Source organism: Nannospalax galili, unplaced genomic scaffold (genome assembly GCF_000622305.1).
Source record: "Nannospalax galili isolate Female #2095 unplaced genomic scaffold, S.galili_v1.0 scaffold336, whole genome shotgun sequence".
NCBI classification, from domain to species: domain Eukaryota; kingdom Metazoa; phylum Chordata; class Mammalia; order Rodentia; family Spalacidae; genus Nannospalax; species Nannospalax galili.
Genome location: NW_008343385.1, coordinates 1,587,157 through 1,602,511, shown reverse-complemented (window position 1 = coordinate 1,602,511; position 15,355 = coordinate 1,587,157). Strand labels below are relative to the sequence as shown.

Genomic DNA, 15,355 nt, shown 5'->3' with positions numbered 1-15,355 from the left:
TTCTACATATGTTCTTATGCACATATGGAACTGTTTTCACAGCAGGTCAACACTATGAAGGGATGAATCATACAGACACTAGATGCATGTTGATTAAATAACATCTTTGGGAAAATCTCACATGAGTTAATTACTTATAAATGAATCTCCATATACTCCAGTTCATGAGTTGAGACTGTCAGTAGCTAATGAGCAACACTATGGACTTAAAATGGGGACAAGTCCAGGTGTGGTGACATACACCTGTAATCCTAGTACTCAGGAGGCTGAGGCAAGAGGATTGTTAGTTCAAGGCCAGCCTGGGATCCTTTGGAAGAGGAAGGAAGAAAGGAAAAGAAAAGAATCTCTGGTAGCCTTAGTTTAAAAATATGTTCTGATTTTCACTTGGCATTATAAGAAAGTAAGAAATCTTTACAATGGACAGTTCTTATCTGTAGCATCCAAAATTGTAAAGTAGTTACCTGTCATCTTTCCTAAATTTTCTTTTAAAGGTTAATTTTTGAAATTAAAGTGTTTTTTAGGAATAAACTGTTATTTTTAATTTTCTTTAGATTTGTAGAAAAATGGTACATCGTCAAGTGCTCATATTCCTACTGCCTAACTTACAGTTGTTGGATGGAATACCTATAAATTCAGATGATAGGGCAAAAGCTGAATTTCATTTCTCTGAGCTACAAGCAAAGAAAAATTTGGTAACTAACTATATTATTTATAGTTTTCTTTTTAATATAGATTATTATAAATGAACGTTATACCATATGCATTTTGACTTAAATGTTTAAACCTATGGTGATTTTGTGGATTATCTTAGTATTTACTGAGTTCTAGCAAAGGAAGGTCTTTTTCCTAATAACACATTGACATTGGCAAATTATTTGATATTTGTTTGTTCAGTATTTCAGATGATGCTAGAAGGTTAGGAACTGAAACATATTATTTTTGTAGAAGCTAAATGTAGTTTCCATTTAGGCAGAGAGGAAAGGAAGGAATTCTCATCTCAACTCTCTGGACTGTGCAATTCATCTAAGAAGAGAGATACGTGTTGCTAATCTTATATTTTCAGGATTATTGGGTGGTTTATCCATGAGGCCTAAAATGTGTCTGAATATAGTAGAAACAAAATTAGAGAGAAAAAAAATAAAAACTTGCTTTTAGGAAATTAGCCGCCTTTGTGTCTTCATGACCATCCTCTAAAGACTAAATTTAACACAGAAAGTCATTTTTTTAACAGAGATATAAAATTATTAGACTTGAGCCTTTGCAGGAAGAAGAGACTAGAGTAGTCTGGGGAATAAGTTGAAACCTTTAGGATTATCCAAGAGAGACGTTATGAAGATCTGGATGGATTGTGGGATGCGGGATGAAAGTGGACTTTTAATGTAAGTAGAAGGGAGAGACCAACACCATTAAACTCAAGGAACCAAGGCTGCTTTTAAAAAAGTATGTTGAAAGAGAAAGAGGTAAAACTGTTCCCTCTTCATGGGCTCTCACTTAACTTCCTGAATTAGCAGATATTTCTTATTCCCTTCATAAAGGAAATGGAACCTTGGATACTAGACAACTCTTAGTTTACTCTTCCCTTCAACAGTAGAGTTGCATACTCATTGAATGTTGGCTGTTTTTTCAAACACTGTTGTGTACTTCTTAAATCAACAGGTGAATTATAAATACAAAATTTAAATTATGATTTCTACGTTTCTATGAAAACCAAATTCAATATTTTAGAAAGTCTGGAAAACAATCACATAGCTAGGTGTGGTGTTGCACAGCTCGAATCCCAGTATTTGGGAGGCAGAGGCAGGTGAATCTCTGTGAGATGGAGGCCAGCCTGGTCTACATAGTGAGTTCCACACCAGATGGGGCTACAGGGAGACCTTGCCTCAGAAAACAAAACAAAACAAAAAGCACTCACATGCAGCCTTGAGCACATGTGTACACACATACTTCCTCAACTTATGTGTGGGAAAAATTCTGTAACATACAAGAACAAAGATAAAAATTTAGAGAAAACTTTTTTTTTAATCTAGACAAGTTGCTGTCTTCAAATTTTCTCCATATCTTTAATAATATTTTATTTATTCTTTTTTTAATTTTATGTGTATGAGTGTATTACTTGCATGTATGTAAGTATAGCTGTGTCGTGCAGTGCCCACGGAGGTCAGAAGTAGGCATCCAAATCCCCTGAAACAGGAGCTATGGATGGTTAGCTGCCGTATGAGTCCTGGGAATCAAACCTGAGTCCTCTGAAAGAATAGCCAGTGCTCTTGACTGCTGAGTCATCTCTCTACCCAAAAGCTTGCTATTTTAAATAAATTCTACACACACACACACACACACACACACACACACACACACGTACAGATACACACTAACACGCATATATGTATATATTGGAAATTGTAGGCAACACCTTAAGGGTATGATTTTTCTTAGGATAGTTAAATAGAGAATCAATCAAAGGACCTTTGCTTATGAAAAATGGTCTTGCATTAGACATGGTGATGCATGTCCATAATCCTAACACTCTGGAGGCAGGAAAATCATAAGCTCAAGGTCATTCTTGGCCTGAGTTACATGAGACCTTGGAAAAAAAGCCTGGCTTCTTCATCAAAAGACAGATAAATAACATGCAATATTTGAAATTTTCTTAAAAGATACATATGCATTATATTTGTATTTTTCCCCCTTTTTGTGGTACTGGGGATCAAACCTAGGGCCTCATTACATGCAAAGCTATTGTGAAAAGAGCAGCAACAAACATGGATGTACAAGTATCTCTGCAATAGGTTTCTCTTTCACTCTGTTGGTTATTTCCTTTGCTGTACAGAAGCTTTTTTTTTTTTTTTATGTCTTTGGTCAGGTTTAATGTAGTCCCACTTGTCAATTGTTGACCTTAATTCCTGAGCAACTGTTGTCTGATTTAGAAGTATTTTCCTGAACCTATGTCTTGTAGGGTCCTGCCAATGGTTTCCTCTAACAGTTTTAGCCTTACAGGTTTTGCATTGAGGTCTTTGATCCTTTTGGAGTTGACTTTGGCACAGGGTGATAGATAAAGGTCTATTTTCATTCTTCTATGGGTAGAGATCCAGTTTTGTCATCACTGTTTGTTGAAGATGCTATCTTTCTTCCAATGTGTGTTGTTGGCACTTTTGTCATATATCAGGTGGCTGAACTTGCATGCATTAATGTTTGGGTCTTCTATTTTGTTCCATTGATTTACATATCTGTTTTTGTACCAGTAACATGCTGTTTTTATGACTATAGCTCTGTAAATAGTTGAGATCTGTTATAGTAATCCCCCAGCATTACTCTTTGTGCTCAGGGTTGCTTTGGCATCCAGGTTCTTTTGTGACTCCATATAAATTTTAGGATTTTTTTTCTAATTCTTTGAAGAATGTCATGAGGATTTTGATTGGCATTGCATTGAATATGTATATTGCTTTTGATAGGATGGTCTTTTTCACAATATTAATTCTACCAATCCATAAGGATAGGAGGTCCTTCCATCTCCTGATGTCTTCCTCAATCTCTGTCCTCAAAGATTTAAATTTTTCATTGTAGAAATCTTTGGTGTCTTTGGTCAGGTTTATTCCTAACGATTTTTTTTTCTTTTTTGAGGCTATTGTGAATGGGAGGGTTTCCTTGAATAATTTTTCTGGTTGCTTGTTATTGGTATGTAAATAGGGTTACTGCTTTTTTTAAGTTGGTTTTGTAATCTGTCATTTCACTGAAAGCATTAATCATTTCTAGCAGTTTTCTAGTGGGATTTTTGGGATATCTTCTGTATAATAGCACATCATCTGCAACTAGTGATAATTTGACCTCTTCTTTTCCAATTAGCTCTCTTTCAATTTCCTTTTCTTGTCTTATTGCTCTAGCAAGAGTTTCAAGCACTATATTGAAAAAGAGTGGAGATAGTGGACAGTCTTGTCTGGTTCCTGATTTTAATGGGAATGCTTCCAGTTTTTCTCCATTTAGAATGATTTTGATGTTGGCTGTGGGTTTGTTGTTTATAGTTTTATTATGTTGAGGTATGTTCCCTCCAGTCCAGTTCCCTCTAGGACTTTTAACATAAATACATGCTGGGCTTTGTCAAAGATCTTTTCTGTATCTAATGAGATGATCACATGATTTTTGTCTTTAAGGTCATTTATATAATTTATTATGTTCATTGACCCAAGTATATTAAATCATCCTTGCATCTCTGGAATAAAGCCAACTTGATCATGGTGGATGATCTTTTTTATGTGTATCTGTATGTGATTTGCAAGCATTTTCTTGAGAATTTTTAGATCTATGTTCATTAAGGCAATGGGCCTATAGTTTTCTTTTGTTGTTGTGTCTTTACCTGGTTTGGGTATTAGAGTAATACTGACTTCATGGAATGAGTTTGGGAGTACTCCCTCTGCTTCTCTTTTTGAATAATTTAAGTAGTATTGACTATAAATCTTATTTGAAGGTCTGGTAAAATTCTGCTGTGAGTTCATCTGAGCCTGGCCTCCTTTTAGTTGGTAGGCTTTGTATTACTGTTTCAATTTCCCTATTTGTAATGGGTCTGTTTAAGCTGTTGATCTCTTCTTGGTTTAACTCTGGTGAGTTCACTGAACTTAAAATTTTGTCCATTTGTTTAGATTTTCAAATTTAATAGAGTACAGGTTTTTAAACTAGTCCCTTATAATGTGCTGGATCTTTTGGTGTCTTTTGTGATGGTTCCCTTCCTTTTCATCTCTGACTTTGTTGATCTGGATTTGCTCTTCCTTTTAGTTTACTTGGCTAAGGGTCTATCTTGTTTATCTTTTCAAAGAAACAGCTCTTAGATTCACATTCTTTGTATTGTTTCTAGTTCATTGATTTCTGCTCTGATTTTTATTATTTTTTCTCATCTGTTAGATTTGGGTTTGGTTTGTTCTTGCTTTTCCAAATTCTTGAGTTGTACCATTAAGTCAGTTATATGTATTCTTTCTGATTTTTTTATGTGTATGTATGTTTTGCCTGCATATATGTAAGTGCACCCATATTGTGCAATGCCCACAGAGGTCAGAAGAGGGAATTGGATCCCCTGGAACTGGAGTTACAGGCAGTTTTTAGCTACCATGTGGGTGTTGGGAACTGAGCCCAGGTCCTCTGGAAGAGCAGCCCATGCTCTTAACTACTGAGCCATCTCTCCAGCCCACCATTTTTTTTAATGTAGGCACTTAGAGCTATGACTTTCCCTCTTAAGACTGTTTTTAACTTGCCCCAGATGTTTTGTTATGTTATCATTTTAATTTAGTTCCAGGAATATTTTTCTTTCTTGATTTCTTCTTTGATCCATTCATCATTCAGGAGTATGATGTTTAATTTCCATGGGTTGCATAGTTACTAAAGCCTCTTTTGCTGTTGATTTTAAGCTTTATTGCATTGTGGTCAGATAGAATACATGGAATTATTTCAGTTTTTTGGTGTTTGTTGAAGTTTGTTTTGTGCCCCAATGTGTGGTCTATTTTGGAGAAATGTCCATGGACTACTGTGTACAATGTATATTCCTTGGTGCTTGTGTAGAATATTTTGTAGATGTTGTTTTGCTGTATGATATCATTTATTTCAAATGTCTATTTATTCTTTGTCCAACTGACCTGCCTATTGGAAATAGTGGTGCATTGAACTCACCTCACTGTTACTGAGTTGGGGTTAATCTCTTTTTTATAGTCCTGTACTACTACTTTTATGACATTGAATGCACCAGAGTTTGGTGCATATATGTGCATGACTGTAATGTCTTCTTGGTCAATTGTTCCCTTGATCAGAATAAAGTGACCTTATTTATCTCTTCTGGTTAATTTTAGTTTGAAGTCTATTTTGTCAGATAGAATAGCAAGTCCTTTTGTTTCTTGGTGCCATTTGCTTGGAATATTTTTTTCCATCTTGGAATATTTCTTTCCACTCTAAGGTGGTGCCTATGACCATCTTTTAAACAACACCGAAAACAACAACAAAAACAACAAAAACCAGATAGATGTTTCTTAATCCATTCAACTAGTCTGTGTCTTCTGATTGGAGAGTTGAGGTCATTGATATTTGTAGTTATTATTGAAAGTTGTGGATTGCTCACTGTCATTTAATTTTCTTTTTGTATTCCTAGTCTCATTTTGTGCTTCTGTACTCTATACTGTCATTTCTTTTCTTTCTGTAACCTCTTGAGTATGGTCATTTCTGTCTTTGGTCCTTTGTATTGCTTTGAGTATTCTCTGTAGGGCTGGTTTGGTGGACCTGAATCTTTCAGCCTGTTTGTGTCATGGAAGCTTTTTCTTTCTCTTTTGACTATGATAGAAAGTTTTACTGGGTAACGTATTCTGAGTTGGCATCTATGGTGATTTAGAACCAGGAATAATTTGGTCCAGCTCTTCTGACTTTCATAGTTTGCATTGAAAAGTCAGCTATAATTCTGTTGGGCTTTCTTTTTTTTTTTTTTTTTTGGTCTTTTTGAGACCGGTTCTCCCTGTAGCTCCACCTGTCCTGGAACTCACTATGTAGCCCAGGCTGGCCTTGAACTCACAGAGATCCCCCTGCCTCTGCCTCCCGAGTGCTGGGATTAAAGGCATGTGCCACCATGCCCAGCTGTGTTTTCTTTTATATGTAACTTGTTTTTCTCTAGTAGCTTTCAGTAGTCTCACTTTGTTTTGTGTATTTATTATTTTTACTATGCTATGCCATAGAGAGTTTCTGTTCTGGTTCTGTCTAATTGGTGTTCTGTGTGGTTCTTATAACTGTATAGGTATGTCATTTTTTAGTTTAGGAAATTTTTCTTCTATGTCCCATTGAAGATCTGGTCAGTGCCATTGACCTGAGAGTCTTCCCCTTCTTCTATGCCTATGATGCACAGACTTTGTCTTTTTATGGTGTCCCACAGTTCCTGCAATATTCTGTTCTTAGGCTATCTTAACTTTTTCATATTCTTTGCCCAAGCAGTCAAGTTGTTCAGCTTTGTCACCCAGTCTTGATATTCTGTTTTCCATTTCATTCCTTCTACTTGTGAGATTTTTTTCCTGTCATTTCAAATAGGCTTATTGAATTTTTCAATTCCACCTTCATTTTGGCTTGAGTGCTCTTCAACATTTCTCTTTTGTGAATACACTTTTCTCTTAAAATATTTATTATTTTTGTTTTATGTGTGTGAGTGTATTGCCTGCATGTGTGTAAGTGCACCTATATCAGGCAGTGCCCGTGGGGTCAGAAGAAGGCAGAGGATCCCCTGGAACCGGAGTTAACGAACTCCATGTGTGTGCTGGGAATTGAACCTGGGTTGTCTGCAAGAGCAGTCAGTGCTCTTAATCACTGAGCCATCTCGCCAGCCCTGTGAATTCACTTTTCAAGTCATGCACTGTCTTTGTCACTTCGTTCAGCCATATGTTCGTATTTTCTTAGGCTTCAGTTTATTCCTATCACCTCTCAGGTCTTTGAGTTGTTTGTGTGTTCTTTAAAGTTACTGAATTCTTTGACCATGTTTATGATTGTTTTAAATTCTGTGTCCTGGGGTTCCTCTGGGTGGTTCTCATTGTAGTATACTTTTGTAGGACTGGTGGGGTTTGGTGGAGATATAGTCTCTTGGTTTTTCATATTGTCTATGTTTTGGGGTTGAGGTTTGGGAATATGGATTTCTTTCGTTTTGTGTCTGATATGAAATTCTAGACTGCCTTTGTTTATTTGAAGTTTGGTTCTGTTTGTATTGTTGATATAGTTTGGTTGCTTTCTGGTCAGATATGAATAGTTATTTGGTCTGTGCTTCAGGTTCTTGCTTTTGGTTTTTATTGGCAGGAAAAGATGGTTCCGAGCTGATTAAGAGCTCAACAGAGGGAGAGACGGGGTCTAGGCCCAACTCATATCTGGGTTCTGGCAGCCAAATCAGGAGGATTCAGGCAGGAAGTTCAGGAGGCAGTCTAGGGCAAAGGTAGGAGAGGAGGGACAGTGTGAAGAGGGCCTAATTAGTGAGGCAGAGTAGGTGTGGGGCCTGAAGCAGGAGGATGTAGCTAGTCTGGGTGCAGGGGCATCAAGACACGGTGGGCCTAAAATTATTTTTGATTTGTCGATACATAGTAAAATAAAGGAGGTATTTTTAATCTTCATGTTTTTAAAATATATTTTAGGATTCAAAAGTAATTCTTACATTCATGGCTAGAACAAAACTGAGCCATTACTTCTTTTAGCTGCTCGGAAGAAACAAGAGCAGAAAACATTTCCAGTTTATCAGTTTAGACTTCTTTATTTTGATTGCCGCTAATTTCAACAGCAGAAAAGGGAATAGTAAATTCTAAAAATTTAAACCTAAACATTTTAGGGGTTTGGTTTATGAAAAAGGTTATCACCAAGCTAGGTCATTCACAGGAAGAAACTCCACAAATGACCTTAGAGAAAGGACTGGCTCTGGGTGCTCATTTTGAGGCTGCGTTCTGGGAATGCTTACTGAAGTGTGAGCAAATCAATGATCTTACACAAATAGCAAAGGCTTGCGTCTCTAAAGAAGTTGAACCACTTGTTCATTATTCACATCGTTAAAAGTGTAAACAAGGCCACAGTCAATGAAAATAGAATAGGCATAAATCTGTACAGAAGGCCGGAGTCCCCTGCCTGAAACCGCTTCCGCTCCATTGCTGACTCCTGGAATTCTTTTGAGTCCTCTAAGCTCCGGCAAACTAACAATGTGACTATCCTTTGCCGGTTTCTGCCAAGTTTGTTAGAATTGTTATGTTTTTCTTAGCATGTGCTTCCTTACGTCTTCTTGTTGAAAAGCTCATTAATGGCAAGGCACCAAATGGAGTAGTATGAGGAACACAAAGATGTAGAGGAAACTCCTCTCACCTTCCAGAGATTTCTATCCACAGAAAAAGAAGAGCCATTACAATAGAGAGATCTCCTTTTCACAAGTCTACTCTTTCCTTGCCTGACCTTTTGGAAGTCAGAGGGTCTGCCGAGCACTGGCTTCTAGGGATCAGTACAAAGCAGTCTGAAACAGCAGACCTAAGGTGTGAGGGCAGCTATTCTGGGGCCTGAAAGGCTCTGCCCTGTCAGTATTCCAGTCTTTGCCTGGTATCCAATTCTGAGTTTAGAGAAGCATGGAAAAATACTTTAAAGTTTATTGTGAAGTGGGGCTTGTTTGATCTCAGTTTTGGAGGTAAGATATTCTTAACTGTCTTATTTTATTGTGTAGTTCATTCCTGTTACCACCTCTCCTACTGATGGTGGAGCCTTCTGCCAAGTGAAAGCCTCTCCCGTTAAAATAACAAACGTAATTCTGCCTGCTGGATTTAGCCATTTCTTGGGACCCGACTTCACCTTAACTCCTGAAGTTGAAGGTATTTTTACAGTTTCAGAAAGAATACAAATACAAAGAAACAACAGCAGCAACAATTCAAAAAAGCATCTCATTTCAAATAGAAATCTCATTTTAACTTCTACTGTTATTTAAAATTGCATGTCTTAATTAAAATTACACATTTTCAAGTTTCCTTTGGCCATACTTATTTCAGAGACTTCAGTGTTTTATTTATTCTGTTCAATTACTAATAGGTTATAATTGAACGTTTGTTCTCTCACAACATGAACTTGATGATACTTGCACAAGTATTTCCTGACCTCTTGCAAAGGTTTTACTACATTTTCTGTATGTTATAACAAACAACTGCCAAAACCAGTTCATTAGTGAATTCTGCTAAAAGTAGAAACCAGAAAATTTTAAATGCAACAACAGAATCTTAGAGGCACCAAAGGTGTCTTACAGATATTTGGAATCACCAGTAAATCATGAAGTTCATGTTGGGGAAGAGTTTAAGAGCTAGACTTTAAAGGATGAAGTATACTAAAAGAATAGGACATGGAAATGGTTTAATTTATATTCATTTTAATGGGATTTAGAACAAGCCTGTTCCCTAATTCTAGATCCTTATTGCCTATTGTTCCGGGGAGATGAGAAGTCATATTCTCTCTTGTAAGTTCATCTCTCCCATTTCTTTAAACTTCTCCCTTTGTTCTGAGACCACAATAATTACAAAATGATCCAGGAACTTCCTAAGAGAAGGAGATTACACATGTTTACAATGTTTAAAGAAAAAACAGTTAAAGAAACCCAGATGCTGGCTAGATGGGCAACAGGTAAAGCCAAACCCGATGACCTGAATTCAATCTCCAGGACCCACATGGTGAAGGGAAAGAACTGACTCCTATAAGTTGCCCTCTGATTTCCACATATGCACTGTGGCACTCACCACACACACACACACACACACACACACACACACACACACACACACCATTTATATATATATATGAAACCCAGCATAATTTATCCTGTTGTGACTTTTGTCTTATTTTTCACTCTTCTACATCTTTATGCTAAAGGTTTTATCATAATGAGGATTATTATGGTTTTGTCCAAAAGATTGAAGTATACACACAACTGGACATGCCAAATTGTTCTTAGTTTCCTTAACAGTATAATGTCATCTTCGGGGTGATGATTTGTTTTTTGGTTTTTTTTTTTTTTTCCAACTAACCTGCCCTTCCTTCCCTCCTTCCCTCCCTCCCTCCTTCCCTCTTTTCTTTCTCTCTCTATATCTTGCGTGAGTTCAATCCTGAATTCATCTTTGTAACTTCCTTCTCAGATACATCTTTCTTTAAGATTCATCATACAGCAGTTCCTTCAGATATTCTGGAAAAATCCTTATTCTGTTTTCCAGTTGGGCTGCCCAATTTTTTAGTTTGAAAAGTAGACTGATTTTATGTGTACCTTTCCTGTTCTAGCACCCAGATCTAGATATTTATGTTTTTAACAATTACCTGTAAAAGATAAGCTGATTAGCTTGCAAAAATATAAACCATAACTAGATGCTAACCATATACACAGATTTAATAGGGTTTTCGTTACTTTTTCTTCATACTTGTTTGCTTGTTTGTTTGTTTCTGAAGAAGACTCTTGCTACGTAGTCCAAACTGATCTTGACCTCTCCATACTCTTGCTTTGCTGTGCCCACACTCCCAACCCTACTCTTTTATTTTTATTTGAAATTTGGAATTCATATTATAAAACTTGCATAGCATATATTCAGCTTAAGGACAACTAAACTTTACTGCTTAATGCTTCTTAACTGTTTTATAACTTTAACTGGCTTAATTCCTAATTTCAGACAAAAAAAACAAGACTGGAAGGATTCTGAAAAACAGTCCTGGGAGTGTCCATACTGAAATAGCTTTTCGGCAACTCAGAGGGATAAATCTCTCTCCTACTCTTTTATCACATCAGAATATTGCATCTACAACTACACAAACGTACCACCAGATCAAACAAGATGAAGGAAGGTAAAGCTCTCTGTGTTTTGTTAATATTCTTCACATTTTAAAAAAAACTGTCCAAGTTTGCTGGTCATGTATAAAAATAGTGACTATGATCATGTGCTGTTATATATTTACTTTGTTTAGAAAAAGCTCTTAGATAACATAGGACTTCTTTTCCTTCATACATGAGACCTTTGCCAATTATGATCTGCATCATAATTCAAAAGTTTAAAATGACAGTTAAGGTCCAATAACGTTCAAAAAAATGAAATGCTCACCAGTGAGGCAACACTGCAGTAATTACAGGGCAACTCCTTGTTATTGTTTTCTCTCGAATATGCAAAACACTTTACTTGCATTTTGAATAGCAAATAAATTCAAATCTCTGAAATTGTGAAGGCAAAGGATTCTATAAATATTCAAAGCTTTCCTAAAACTCCCATTTACCTTGCCTCTATATGAACGCACTGCTAGAGCCCTGCTTAATCTCAGTAAATCCCTAAATTCTCATTTGGCACCTACTCCACTGCAATGCACCTCCCTGCCTGAATTCCCAAGAACTGCCCACTCCCAACTTCTTTGTAGTTTGCTGCATGGGCTCCCTGGTTATAATCAGTTGTGTTTTGATGAATATTCAGGCTGACTCAGTTTTTGTTGCTGTTTGGTTTTGGTTTTGGGTTTTGGGTTTTGAGACAGGGTCTCCCTGTAGCTACAGGTGGTCTGGTCTGGAACTCACTATGTAGACCAGGCTGGCCTTGATCTCAAAGATCCACCTGTCTCTGCCTCCTGAATGCTGGGATTAAAGACCCTGCACCACCACACCTGGCCTGACCCCATTTTTAAATAGCCAAAATAAGATTATATCCTTCATATTGCCTTTTGGAAATTAAAAGCACATAAAATACAAAATTCTTCACTGCAGAATTATGTTGTTATCTGAACCATTAAGAAGTCGGCGCACACCTTTAATCCCAGCACTCAGGAAGCAGAGGCAGGTGGATCTCTGTGAATTCAAGGCCAGAGTTCCAAGACAGCTGGGATTACAGGAAGACCCTGACTCAAAAAGACCAAAAAAAAAAAAAAAGAAGTCATGATTATGTGATTCATAAGTACCTTATTTCTTATATAATTCCTGGGAGCAACTTTCTAATAATAAATTGAATATAATTGCTTGAAGAGATATAAGCATTAAGCATAAACCAGGAAACACGTCTTTTAGTAGTCATGCAAAAGCCAGTTGACAGTAGTCAGTAAAAAAAAAGTTACTTATATGGCTGAGGCACTTCAGTTCCATATGACAGCAATCCATCACCCTTGCTGAATTTGATTAATGTCATCTCAAACTTTTTGTATGGTTATTTTAATCATTTGGCTCAATTTCTGTATTATAAAATCACAAACCACAATATCACACAACACTTGAGGAAGATAAAAGTGACCTGACATGAAACAAATTCTAGAAATCCAAATGCCTACTTCAGTGTTAGAGTTAGTTATCAAGTCTTATCATGGCCTATCATGCTAAGATGTTAAGGGAGGTAATTTTAGGAAATAAGTGTACTTTCACTTGTAGAAACTACTCATTTAGACTTGTGTAAAATTATAATATGTCTCATTAAATAGAACCATTAGTAAGTTTTGCTAGTTGAGTTTTCCAGAGGTCTACACTAAAAATGGTTTTGAGATGCAAAAAGTGGTCATGAGTGCTCATTCTTATCTAACTACGTGGGCAAGCGGTCATTTCTAGCCTAAGAAGTAGAGCAGAGTCACACTACATATAGGTGTTGCTCATTGTGTCTATAGCCATACGATTTTACAAGCAGTCTTGGGTTGAAAAGAAGACATGTTCAAACTGAGTGGATAGTTTTGACCGTTAATAATTATATTTCTCTTGAAATAGAATTTTTAAATTATGTGATATTGTCTAAAACATCACAAATCAATCAAATATAGGTTTGAATTTGCTTGTTTGTTAAAGTTCTTTAAATTGATGACTAATGGGATAGAGATGTGACTCAGCTGGGAAACTGCTTACCTAGCATGCCTGAAGCCCTGGGTTCAAGCCCTAGCACTGCATAAATCAGGTGTGGTGACTCACACTTGTAATCTCAGCCCTCAGGAGACAGAGATAGGAGGAGCAGGAGTTCAAGGTCATTCTTGGTTATATAGTGAGTTTGATGCCAACCTGGACTATAAGACATCCTGTCTCAAAAAACAAAAAATTGATGATTAAGTTGCCAGTCATATTTTGATTTATTAAGTAGGCTATAAGATTCAGGAAATATTCCATGCTTAAAGTTCCATATTGCATATGTTTTTCATATTATTAATGTTCTTTGTGTAAAAATAAGGTATTTTTATCCAATTATTCATACCTTATATTCTATCTGGAAATAGTTTCAAGAGTATTTTGGAAACAACATAATTCCAATATGTATGCAGTAATTTCATATTTTATTCTTTAAATGATGTATGTTTGTAATTTTAATTATATAATATTTTTAATTTCAAACCTAATTACAGAATTTTTTTCTTTCCTTTTTTTCTTTTGTGTGTGGCAATTGTGTGGTTTTTCAGTAACTGCTACATTCAGTTCCTTTGTTCAAAATCCAACTATGCAATTCTCAGGACGCCCAGGAGGTGTCTTTGTTTCCCTTCAGTTCTGAGAACTGCCTTCATCAGTGTTGTGAAAACATTTTCTATTACTAAATTTGTTCCCTTTGCTTTTTGTCTTTTGTGATTGTGTATAAATGAATACCATACTTTTATAATAAAAAATGCCTTTTAAAATACTAAGAAAAATAAATGTAATAAGTTTTCACTGGAGAAAAATGTTCAAGAACAGAAAAATACAAAGAAAAAAAAAAGAAAACTTATACCACAACCATTTAATGTTCTGAGATATTTTCTTTTCTCCTGTGGATTTTTTTCATAAACATAATTTTTAATTCTTAAATTCATGTTGTTAAATTTTGGAATATTTTATAAATCTTCCTTTTTATTATATTTTTTGAAAAGTAATTTTAATATGTAATTTGGTAGTGATACTAAGAATAATAATAAACATGAATTTGGGCATTGTTAAATGCTGTACAGAATACAGTGAACATAGAAACAACCTTAATCACCTTTTAATCTAAATCACAGTAATTTTATATGAAAGCAATGAGGGGGTTGATTCCAAACATGATTTGGTACAGCAGTTCAAAATTCTCTTTTCTACCTTGACAGCAGATGTCACCAGCATGACTGATGCACAGTTCCCCTGGGACCATCTAGATAAGGTTAAGCTATTGGTTACATGTCATTCACAATGGCTATATCTCCATCCCATTCCCATTTAACAAATTAAATAAAATGTCATTGAATGTAAATGATGTTTTTATAGGAGTGATTGTAGATCTACTTTAATACGGGCCAACATTTTAAATTATTTATACTAATAGTCCTATGAAATCGACATAACGTGTACTATCTCTATAAAGAAAATGTGGCTTTAAAAATTAGCATATAACATATCTAATCATAATTTTCAACTCCAAATTCATTACTTTTTCAAATAAATGTGAATTTGGCAATTTGTGGTTGTGTGCTCTTTAATCAGCAGTATGCTTATGATGTAGCTCCTGTATGTAAAAACTGAAAACTGCTTCATTCTTTTCCAGTGTATTTAGTTTGGATAAAAAGCATGATTTCCATGGAAAATATTTCTTTGCTCTCAGGAAATATCTCGATAGATTTTTCATGCAGTCAGACGCATTATCACTTAATTTTCAGTTTCACAAACAACCTGTGAGAAATTAGCACGCTTTAATTACACAGTAGGAGCCCACTCTGCTGAACTGAATGTGGAGGATCAGGTCAATCTGATATCTATATATGAAGATTGCCTGTAATTATAATAATTGCTCAATAAGAATCTTATCACTCCTGTTTTTAAAGCCCTAAATTCTTCTATTGAATTAACTACAATTGTGAATATTTTTGCCAAAAATACACATTATGCACTCTATGCAAAGGTGTACACCGAGTGTGTGTTTATAGGCCCTAA

General features: G+C 35.8%; 1 protein-coding gene across 1 annotated transcript in view; it reads left to right on the top strand.

The window, feature by feature from the left end:
* Lrrc9 (leucine rich repeat containing 9) overlaps positions 1-12,454 on the top strand; it is a 93,676-nt gene extending 81,222 nt beyond the window's left edge. Inside the window, exons 30-32 of the mRNA XM_008839494.2 lie at positions 552-692; positions 9,185-9,329; positions 12,432-12,454. Of these exons, the coding sequence (XP_008837716.2) occupies positions 552-692; positions 9,185-9,329; positions 12,432-12,454 (309 nt within the window). The remainder of the gene's footprint in view (positions 1-551; positions 693-9,184; positions 9,330-12,431) is intronic.
* The last annotated feature ends 2,901 nt before the right edge of the window (positions 12,455-15,355 follow it).